The 10920-nt window shown below is 48.2% G+C and overlaps 2 protein-coding genes across 5 annotated transcripts in view; both read left to right on the forward strand.

Annotated features, from left to right (window-relative positions):
- The window catches only part of susd6 (sushi domain containing 6), a 30526-nt gene extending 27037 nt beyond the window's left edge, over positions 1-3489 (forward strand). For all 4 annotated transcript variants that reach the window (XM_076037791.1, XM_076037788.1, XM_076037787.1 and 1 more), the window contains 2 exons: positions 164-657; positions 1099-3489. In XM_076037791.1, the coding sequence (XP_075893906.1) occupies positions 164-657; positions 1099-1124 (520 nt within the window). In that variant the 3' untranslated portion in view covers positions 1125-3489. The remainder of the gene's footprint in view (positions 1-163; positions 658-1098) is intronic.
- Positions 3490-4312: 823 nt separating this feature from the next.
- Positions 4313-10888, forward strand: srsf5b (serine and arginine rich splicing factor 5b). The gene is made up of 8 exons (XM_076037794.1): positions 4313-4469; positions 4717-4856; positions 5534-5604; positions 5681-5794; positions 6479-6551; positions 7810-7883; positions 7971-8078; positions 9146-10888. The coding sequence occupies exons 2-8, from the start codon at positions 4731-4733 to the stop codon at positions 9495-9497; spliced, it is 918 nt and encodes a 305-aa protein (XP_075893909.1). The 5' UTR covers positions 4313-4469; positions 4717-4730; the 3' UTR covers positions 9498-10888.
- Positions 10889-10920: the final 32 nt, after the last annotated feature.

Genomic DNA, 10920 nt, shown 5'->3' on the forward strand with positions numbered 1-10920 from the left:
TTTATTTATTTTTAATTGTGTTTTATTCTTCCGTAAAGTCCCCTTGAGTGCTGTGAAAGGCGCTGCCAAATAAAATTTATTATTATTATTATTATTATTAGTATTATTATTATTGGCACTGATCTCGCATGGCCCGCCTCACGCTCTGCCTCTGTGTCCACAGGAGGGAGCAGGGTGTGTCGGGCCAGGCCAGCTCCATCATGGTGGAGGGCGTCCAGGTGGCGCTGCCCTCCTACGAGGAGGCCGTGTACGGCAGCGGCGGGCTGGGCGGAGCCTCGGATCCGCCGCCCTCTCCGCCGCCGCCGCCGCTGCTGCCGGAGTCTCGCGTGCCCATCGTGCTCTCCGAGGGCCTCCAGCAGGGGGCTGCCGGAGGCCAGGGCCCCAGCAGGGGGCGCCACCACAGAGACTTGGATTTCTGCCTCCCGTCCACCTCCACGTCCTCCTCCTCCTCCTCCTCCTACTCCCGCCGCCATGCAGAGACGGTGCTGGTTCATCAGGCCCCTTCCTCCTCCTCCTCGTCCTCCTCCTCCCCCTATTCATGGGACAGAGAACACCCCGGGGGTGCGTGCGCCGCCCCCATCCCACTGCGCAGAGACTCTGAGAGCAGTGACCAGCACAGTCTGCTTTCCGTCACCTCTTCAGATGAGTTTTCAGACGGTAAGACGGGCGAGTTTGCCTACATTCTCTTTGCATGCGGTCGGGAATTGATAGGATTTTATCGAAATCAATGCCAATGTGGATTATGCTCATCAATCCAATTCCTTATCAATTCTCCCAACGATTCCCGAGTAGTTTTTTGAGGGAAAAAGGTTCTTCTACACGGTCTTCAGCACCAAAAGCAACCATTTTATATTTGTCCAAAATGTCTGCGCAAGACAACGTGAACATAATTAGCTTAAACGGTGATTTAACTGTGTCTGACTCTCGTAACATTCAAAAGAAATGCTTTGCATACAATTGGTTTGCAATCCTCGCAATGCAAACCAATCGGGTCGGGTTCCGACGTGACGTGGCCAAAGTCAATACGTCTCCAGCTTCGAACGCCTGTGAAACTGCGCTGGAAGTGAACACGTCCCTCTCGTGTGTGTGTCCCTGCAGATATCCCCCTGCTGAAGGAAGCATGAAGCTCGCCGGGCCCGCTGTCAGCATCGTAGCCCCTCCCACCGCCCCGCCTCTCCCCTCCCACTGCCGGCCAGGACTTTGACGGTGGCCGTCAATCAAAACCCACCGACCTCGGCGCTACCTTCGTTGGCCAACGGGGGGCAAAGAAAAAAGAGAGAGACCAGAAGGAGGAGACCAAACACCGAGGTGACGGAGCACCGCCGAGGACCCAGACAGCATCGCCGACTCGGCGTCCCGCAGCTGCTCCTGCACTTGGTGTCCAGGCCGTCTTGTCTGTATGAACTGGCCTCTTCGCCAGGTGCAGCGAGGCTCCAGTCGACGCGGCTGGCGCAGTTCAAGTTCTTCAGTCGAAAAGAAAATCGAAATTACTCGCCCCCAACCCAACCCCCCCACTGCTCAGAAACTAGACTCGTCTTCCTGCTGCGCTTGAAAAGTTGCGAGTGGCGGCTGATGTGGTGTTTTTCTTTTTCTTTTCTTTCTTATTTTAAATCTCACAGGCCGCTTTTTGCGAATGTTGCATGTCGTTTTTCAACCGCCGTTCCACAGCAGGGCAGCCCACACCGAGCGATGATGCATGAAGCCTCCTCCGTCCGTACGTCTCTCCCTCTCGCCTTCATTCTCTCGCTCGCTCTCTCTCTCTCTTTCTCTCTCGCTCGCTCGCTCTCTCTCACTGACGCTGTTCTGCGGTGGCGTTAGTCACTAGCATGCGGGATTGGCGAGAATGCAACGCGCTTGCAGGGAAGCGTCTCACAGATAGGAATTAGACTTTACCGCTCCTCTCCTCCTCTTCCCTGCACTGCCAGCTGCACTTGGTATCGGGAAGGCGCTCGTTCCTCCATTCAAGCGTCTGTTACGCCTCAGAACAAAGATGATTGGGCTGCACGGCTGAACTTGAGGGCTTTGATTAAAGAACCCCAATGTAAAGCTTTCTACAGCGTATTGCTCGCTTAGCACGTGGCCTGGTTCACCTTCGGGGGAGCTCCACCCGAGTGCACGCAGTGCTGTGGTTCTGTGCGTCGTCGTGTCAGCAACGTGCAGGAAATAAGGCGGCAGGTTCCCACAATCGGCCGTTTGTTTGTCTCAGTGGCCCGAGTCGTTCGAAATCGAGACGCAGCTGCGAATAAAAATTGAATGGAAGATTGTGTCAAGCACCGAATTGGTCTTTCTGATTCTGAATCTGAATCTTCTGAAACAAAGAAAAATGAAAGCAGCTAGATTGTTCATCTCTTTCTGACAAACGGCCGAGAAGATCCGACCTCCGCGCCGCACTCCGGGCTTCTCCCATTTTGTGCATTGTTGACCCAGCTGCAACTGGTTGCAGCGAAATGATTTGGAATAAAAAAAAAAAAGTTTTCTAACCCTCCTCCCCCAACCCACAGGCTGTCGGCACAAGAGAGAGTTGGAAGTTAAATCAGAAATCATCCTTTGTTTTCATCATTGCCTGAAAAGCTTGGGTGGTTGAAGCGGGTTACCATGGAAACAGCACGACTCTTTTCGAACCCCGAGAAACACTTTTCAAGCTTAACTGCTCAGAGAGAAAAATCCCATCGCCCCTCTGGATATTCGGCCTCTCTCGGTCTCTCCCTCTTTTTCTTTTTTTTTTTTATTAAAACATTTATGGCTGTTTGTCAGTTTCAGCGACGGCATTAATAATGCAAACAATGTTGCCTTAGACTTGTTTTTTTTTTTGGTTTTCTTTCGATGTATAATGCTATGCCTCTGCATTGGATGTTCTACAGTCGCAATGTGTTCTGTTGCCACCCTCATCCCCCACCCCCCCACCCCCCAACTTGCCCCCAATGGCCTTACGCTGTTCTTTTTCTATCCTATGCAGTCTGTGTATTTATCAATAATTTTTTTTTTTTTTTGGGGTTGTGGACATGACTGAAGGGAATGTCCATCCCTCTCTGTCTTCCCCTGGCTTTTCCAGCTACTGTGATGATGACGATGATGACGATGATGACGATGATGATGATGATGATGATGATGATGACATTGACGGTGATGAGTGATGACGATTGATGATGAGCATTTAAGCACCTATACTTTTACAATGCATTTTCTTTTCAATGGCAACAAAGCATTCAAACATAATGGTGGTGAATAGAAAAAAAAAATGGGTTAAATGCACTCAGGCACTGTTGTACAGTGTTGCATCCTCCAAAACAACGGGCTAAAAAAAAAAAAAAAAAGAAAAGAAAAAAGACCACACATCTCGATCCTTAATTTCAATGCTTTCAGCTTTGGTTCTTCCTCTGTAAATGGCAGTGGGTGTGAAGATAGTAATTTAATATTTGTATAAAGTTTAATTTAATTTTACAGTGTGTATATAACTTTCTTAATAAAGCTTTCTTTTTGAATGTGGAACATGACGTGCCATTATTGAAGGTCTTTTCAGATTTGATGCCGGTGTTAGCCTTGGGACAACTGTAATCTGGCTGAGCACATAGAATAGTCATCCAGACATGATTATGCAAGTCCAAACACATTGATAATGATCATAAAATCTGAATCCCTGAACATATTTTGTTAATGTGTAGCCGAACTTTCCCATGGTTGCATTCCGATCGAATTGTGGTCATTTCTAATAAAACTGGAAAAATTGAAGGAGGGACTTCAAGGTTGTACAAGTCACATTACTGTTCATTATAATTTCCATTTAAACATTGAGCTCAGTTGCTCCAGTCAACCCTGGATATACTGGCACCATGTGCAGTTTAAGACGGTTAAAATGGTTTTGTTTACATGGTGGCGCAGTGGTTAGCAAGAAGGTTGTGGGTTCCATTCTGGGTCTGGGACCTTTCTGTGTGGAGTTTGCATGTTCTCCCTGTGTCTGCGTGGGTTCTCTCCGGGTTCTCCGGGTTCTCCCACACTCCAGAAACATGCATGTGAGGTCAATTGAAGACTCTAAATTGTCCGTAGGTGTGCAAGTGAGTGTGAATGGTTGTTGGTCTCTATGTGGCCCTGCGATGAACTGGCGACTTGTCCAGGGTGTCACCCTGCCTTCGCCCTAAGACAGCTGGGAGAGGCTCCAGCAGACCCCCGTGACCCTGAGCTCGGGAAGAAGCGGGTATGGAAAATGAACGAACGAATGAATTACCGTTATACACGAGCGACACTCCCTGGTCAGAATAGTGAACTACAGCTTGGAGTGGCCGTGAGATTCCAGAAGGTGGCAATCATGGCAGGGCTCTGGACAACAGGGAAGAGAAAGGGGGAGGAGAAGAAGAAGAAAACCTAGCAGCCGGAAGGTGGTCGCCGCCCCTTTCCTTGTTGTATCACAGAAGCGACATTTTGTTTGGAGTTAACGATAGGTGTTCTCGGTCAGTCTTAGGGTTCCTGTTTAGGTACGTGTGCACTTAATTGAAAGCTCCCTAATGCAACCCTGCAGTAGTTGGATAGAACGCGGCTCATTTCTAGCTTAGCATAGTTTAGCTGCTAGTTGCTTGCTTCAGCGTGCTAGCTAGTCGCCCTGTTGTTGAACGCTAGCTTGCTAGTGTGATTTTCCTCTTGGGGTCGTCTGCCTGTAAAATAATTGCTTATTCTCGCTCCGTTACTGACCACAAACCACTTGGAATTGACACACTTTCGCAGGTAACGTCGTTGACATGAGTGGGTGTCGCATCTTCATCGGCCGCCTGAGCCCCTCTGCCAGGGAGAAGGATGTGGAGAGGTTCTTCAAAGGATACGGACGCATCCGAGATATCGACCTGAAGAAAGGCTTTGGCTTTGTTGTGAGTCATCTTACACGCAGACACAGTTGGCGTACTTATTTATCACAGTCAAACAAGTCATCATCACCTGACGCACACACACAGGTGATGCAACCAAGCAGTTTGGTTGCTTTGGATCCCCACGCCTTTCTTGTGTTTTAGTCCCCACTCAGGCACCCGTAGGAAATACTGCCCACGGTCACATTTAACTTGGTGCAACACACCCTTTTTGTTTGTATTTCATTTCATTTTAATCTTAACTCTCTTTGCAAATGACATTAATGACACTTTACAATGTATGACAAATACGGGTGACGAGCGAGTCAGTCCCTCCCTCTTTACACAATGGAGTCAAATACTGAAGTTTTGTGAAGTAGTTTGGCAAACGGGCAGCAACTGCAGTGTCAGGATCAAACCTAATTATCTGAGTTCTCTCATGCCTTTTAATAATCCAGTTTAGATCTGTTCGCATCTGATTATTACACACACTTTGCCTTTAAGGGCTCCATATTTTCCCAAGTTCTCGCCATAGCAAAGTTGCAAGTTTAGTTTGTTCTTAAAAACACAATGCATTCTGGTTTTGTTGGACTTTAATGTGATTCTTTTAAGATTAAACGTAGACTTTCTCAGCCATACTCCATTACTGGGACATTCAGTTCTAAAAGGTTTTTTCTCTCCTTATTGCCCTCTCCTTGAAGGAATTTGACGACCCCAGGGATGCTGAGGATGCGGTTTATGAACTCGATGGTAAAGAGTTGTGCAATGAGAGGTACGTGATACCGTCGCCCTCCTCCGTGTGAACAATCTCACGAAACGCCGACCGATTCCTCCCGTCTCTCTTCCAGGGTGACTATCGAGCACGCTCGCGTCCGCCTGCGTGGCGGCCGTGGCAGGGGGGCCGGTGGCGGCGGAGGACGTTTTTCCGATCGCTATGGCAGAGGCTCTCAGAGCGGTCGCAGGTAAGTTCTGGTTCAGGGTCGCTCGTTGCCGCGTGACGTCACTCAAGCGGTCCGACGTGCTCTCATTTTTGGCGTTCTCTTTTTGTTGGCTGCGTTTAAAGAGATGGGTTACTGGTTAACTTCTGTGGAGAAATGAGAAAAGCTTCCGGATTCTCATTTTATATTCCATCACCTGTGTGTGGCACAAACCTCCCTCCGTCTCTGCCTCTTCACTTACTTCCCTATTTGGGACCCTTCCTCGTCATCAGCGCCATGTGACCGCGAACGAGCTATGGCCCAAATCCAAGTGGTCAGAGTGTCTCAGTGTAATGCGCCCACATGGCCGTAGACACCGGAACATTATGTCACTGGAAGGGCACGGCCCGCACCGGAGAAAGTGTTTAATTACACTTTAGTGAAACGTTGGTGATTTAATTTTTTTACATTTTCAGAAAGACTTCCTGAATAATGTAGGTTTTCAGGTTGCCTGATACACAGTCTATTTGACACAACATTCATCAGGAAGTGTTCAGAAGTCGTTTTGGCCTCGAAGGAAAGTGCAAAGTTAGAAGTGCTTTTCAAACCCTGCATGCTGTTTTTTTTTTTGTTTGTTTGTTTTTTTCTCCGTCAACACGGACTTTATTCAACCCTACCACCCCCCCCACATGAGCCTCCCCCAAATATTTTTTTCCATGCCATTTTCAGCCGGAACCCTCCTCCAATGCGCACCGAAAACCGTCTGATTGTGGAGAACTTGTCGTCTCGTGTCAGCTGGCAGGTCAGTGTTGTCCACATTGGTTTTAATGTATCTGTATAAGATGTCTGAGTTCAGCATTTGTAAGCATGCAGTAGTAGAGTTTTGACACTGCTAAAACCATATCCCAGTCAGTTCACTTGCTAATATTGATCGATGCTAGTTTTGTAACATGCTCGTAATTGTCTGTACTGTAAACAAATCAGCGTCTAATTGCAGTCGAGTTGTAATTCAGAGAGCAGTAACAAGCAAAGCAAAGTTGAATTTGTTCCTCTTTTTTCATCCAAATTTTTTAACCAATTCTTCACCCCTTTATTTGCCAGCCTGACTGTTGTGTGATGTGGACGAGCTCGCTTATGGTGGAGTTTACCCCTTCTGGGTCCTTCTGTCTGGGTTGAGCCTGAGCTGTCAAGCCAGTCTTGTCCCCCGCTCCTAGTTGGCGTCTGCACTGGTCATGTGAGCGCTCTGCCGGCCCCGCCCCCCCACTCGCACCAAGCGCGCTAGAGGCTCGCGAGCGCGCCCGAGAGCCCGAGCGAGCGGGCGAGCGAGAGAGAGGAAACAGAGAGTTGGCAGCAGAGAGAAAAGCAGAGGAAGAGAGCGAGAGTCGATGGCCATGGCACGTTGATCGATGGTTGGTTAAATTGAGGGGGCTCCGATCGATCGATATCGTCCCCCGCCCACCCCCCCTCCCTCCGTCCCTCCCGCACATCGTGAGAGATGAGAGAGAGCGAATTCCCGCCAGGTGCCCACGGATATACTCTGCTCTTATCCCGAGGGTTGTGGCTCTCTCAGGTAGTAGTTTCCTCTCTTCCACCCTGTTCTCTCTCTTTACTGAGGCTGGGTGCCGAGACAGGGGCGGCCCCCCCGCCGACCCCGGCGCCGAGCCCTGTGCCCTCCTTGCCAGGGAGAAATGGGGCTTGCGGCGCCACTCGCCGCCCGTGCGGCGCCACTGCAGCTTAGTTCATGCAGATGGCGTTCACGTGTCTTTGAGCTGTAATCAGCCATTCCAAGAACCTCAATTCTTGAGAAAAGAAAAGTCAAAATCTTCTTCAAACTCGAATTTGGTCAATCTCCAAAAAAAAAAAAATGTCTCCAAGCACCAATTTGTTAATTTGTATCTTCTGTCTGGGGTTCTTGGAGTTTTTTCCTTCTTATCTAGCCTGTCTAGTCCTCTCAGTGATTCTCTAACCATTTCTCTCTTTGGGTTAATTAGTCCTGCTTTGTAAATGTGTCGGACTTGCGCACGTGCCCCCCCAAAGCTGACTCGCGTTTAAATGTGTAGGACCTGAAGGATTTCATGAGACAAGCCGGCGAGGTGACATTTGCAGACGCTCATCGGCCCAAGGTCAATGAAGGGTGAGCAAAGCCGTCCTGTCAAAACGCCTGCTCGCTTTGTGAAAGCGCCTGAATCACCGTTGTCTCGCTGGTGTTCTTTTTCAACAGGGTTGTTGAGTTTGCCTCTTACAGCGACCTGAAAAATGCCCTTGAGAAATTATCTGGGAAGGAAATGAATGGCAGGAAGATTAAGCTGATTGAAGCGGCCAAGAAGAGGTGAGGTTCTCACTCGAGGGACATTTCCAGCCATTTGCTACTCAACACATGTTGAGGAAACATGCAAAAAAAAAACAAACAGACAGTAAACCTACATGACTGCGTGAGATGATGACAGCCAACCTGGTAACTTGGGCCACTTTTTGTTTGAATCCTCACATTTCACACAACATTAGAAAGCACATGCATTGCGTGTTGGTAGCCATGATGTTAAGACACTGAGTTTCTGCCTGCAAGATTCTCTTGAGAAAAAAAGAGTACAAATAAGTGACGGCGGTGAAAAAAACAACCCATTGAGCACCCATGCAGCCGTCCATCTTCAGCAACACGAGGCTACACGCACTTCGCTTTAGCAAACTTTAGCAAAGTCGCTAAAGTCATCATCATCATCGGCGTAGAAGCACAGCAATCTACTGCTTGCTGACTCACTGCAGGCTGTCGAGATTAGACTCAATTGGTTCTGAAATATCCAGTACGTAATATTTGACTTGATTTATGATTTTTATGCTTATAAAAACTCAACGTATGCCCAATAATACATTGATAGAAGTGTATACTCGCAGTAGAAAAAAAAAGTTATTAGGTTTCCCACCCCTTCGACTGGTTCTCTTGTAAGGAGAGCCTGGTGTGGACAATCCAGCCCACCTGACGGCTCCTTTCGTATTTAAGGGCGACCGCTCGCATTTTCCAATAAACTAATGAAGGAGAGGGTGGACGAGGTGTCCAGGTTTGAGTGCACAGGCCACCGTAGCTCACTAACGAGACACTGCAACCTTGAACGTAACCGCTTGATGTCTCCAAATATTACGCAGTCGACCTTTAAGCTCTTGCGAGGTCACTCACAATTGTCTGAAATGAAAGACTCAGCCGAAGGCAGACGCTTCAACTCTATGAATAAATACGGGTTCCGCTACAGTAAGTCAGGTCTCCTTTGATAAATGAATCCAGGGCTTGACGGACGACGTTTGACAGATTGATTCTTTGAGTGTCGGCCAAGGGAATGTCAAGAAAAAGAGAAACCTGTTCAGAATGCATTGTGGGTAACGATGAACCGATCTCTCCTGCAGGTCGAGGAGCCGCTCCAGGTCCGAGAGCTCGTCCCGCTCGCGCTCTCGCTCTCGGTCTCGCTCTCGCGGACGCTCCCCGTCTCGGTCTCCCAGACGCTCCCGCAGTCCTGCCAAATCCCACAACCGTTCCCGCTCCCGTTCCCGCTCCCGCTCCCACAGCGGCTCCCCCGCCGGCAGCGGCTCCTCCCCCAAGTTGAAGGAAGTGGCCAAACGCTCCTCCAAGACCAGCAAGTCGACCACGCCTCCCTCCCCACTGCCGGCCCAGAGAGCCTCCAGGTCCCGCTCCCGCTCCCGCTCGCTGTCCCGCTCACATTCCCGATCTCGCTCTCCTTCCACCGACAGCCAACGTTAGGGATCGCTGACCGACCGACCGACCGACCATCCAGCTCACATATCTTGTTTACTTTGCTTCAGGTTTCCATAACATCTCCGTCGGACGTCCTTAATCGTTGAAACGTTTGGCCACCCGTTAACATTTGGTTTTAAGCTGCGTTGGGATGATCGGATCGCCAGGAGGTGTTGAGACGTGTTGCTAAACAGTGTTGTGAACGACAGGCAGCTTGAGTAAAAAAAAAAAAAAAAGTAGGTTTTAGTTTAGAAGGATGTGATGTTCTCGACCATCCACAAGGGGTCAGTATCCAGGAAACGCACCTTAAAACCAAATGTACCCGGCAGGCCTTCTGTGTTCAGCAGTGCAGCCCATCTCTCGTCCTCTTCAGGTTGCGAGCCACATGTTGGTTCACACTTGACGCCTCTGTTCTTCCTTTGTGTAATAATCCCAACCGGCTGCAGGTTCTTTTTATCCCAGTTCGCCAGTATTGTCACCATGTTTCTCCCAAATGGTTAGTAGGTGGTCATCTAAAGTCATTTAACGACAGGCTGTCTCTGCGCTCATCAACGTAACATCGGCCATCCACCGTTTTGCAGCCTTAACCATAAAATTCCCATCTTTATTTTTCTCAGCCACTCTTCTACTGAGAAATAAAGACTTGATTTCACGATTTGAAATCACACTTTTTTGATTGGGTCCTTTCTCCTCTTGGACCTTGTACCTCTCGCAGCTGCTGCTTTTATTGATAACGGTTACATTTGACTGCATGCATGTTGCTTTTGGGGGATTGGGGCGGAGTGTTTTTTTTATTTTTTGCATTGAAAGCGTTTCGAGATCAAAACGCTGACGTGGGAAGGCTCGGTCCACTGTGTTGCTGGCACACATTGTTCTGGACTTATTTTTATCTCCCGTGCAAAAGAACAAACAAACTTCATGGATTTAATTGAATTCGAGATTTGGGTTGCTTTAGGTGAAGGCCTTGCAGGGAAGAGAAAACTCTGTAAAGGAGCTATTCACAAGTGTTCTGTTCAAACAAAATTGCACAAGTGCAACTCATTGGCGAACTGAAAACATTGTATGGCAAACAGTGTATGGCTCCTTTTAGTTCAACCCTTTGAAAAACGGCTCCTAATGCAGTTTAGCTTTGTAAAAATGATTTTGTGTGTAGGGTTTTTTTGTGTACGGCATTGTAGAGTTTTTTTTTTTTTTGGTCTACATGATGTGAATAGTTTTACTTTGAGGTTGGTACTGTGGCTGATTGTGGTTTGTGGTATAAATGAACACTGAAGACAAGAGTTTGGGAAATGCAACATTTTTTTGTACAGGTATTTTACTTGTGTGGGAAAAAAAAAGTTTGATTTGTATTGTGTAAGAAAATGACTGACACAAAGAATAAAGCAGTTTTAACAGAATTTTTACAACTCCAGCGCTACATTATGACACA

This window comes from Nelusetta ayraudi, unplaced genomic scaffold, assembly GCF_046127955.1.
Source record: "Nelusetta ayraudi isolate G7.1 ecotype Tasmania unplaced genomic scaffold, CSIRO-AGI_Nayr_v1 ptg000052l, whole genome shotgun sequence".
In the NCBI taxonomy this organism is placed as follows: Eukaryota; Metazoa; Chordata; class Actinopteri; order Tetraodontiformes; family Monacanthidae; genus Nelusetta; species Nelusetta ayraudi.

Coding starts and splice junctions, on each gene's coding strand:
- srsf5b (XM_076037794.1), top strand. CDS start 4,731: ATGAGTGGGTGTCGCATCTTCATCGGCCGCCTGAGCCCCTCTGCCAGG. Junction 5,605..5,680: donor AAAGAGTTGTGCAATGAGAG/GTACGTGATACC, acceptor TCTCTCTTCCAG/GGTGACTATCGAGCACGCTC. Junction 7,884..7,970: donor CGGCCCAAGGTCAATGAAGG/GTGAGCAAAGCC, acceptor CTTTTTCAACAG/GGTTGTTGAGTTTGCCTCTT.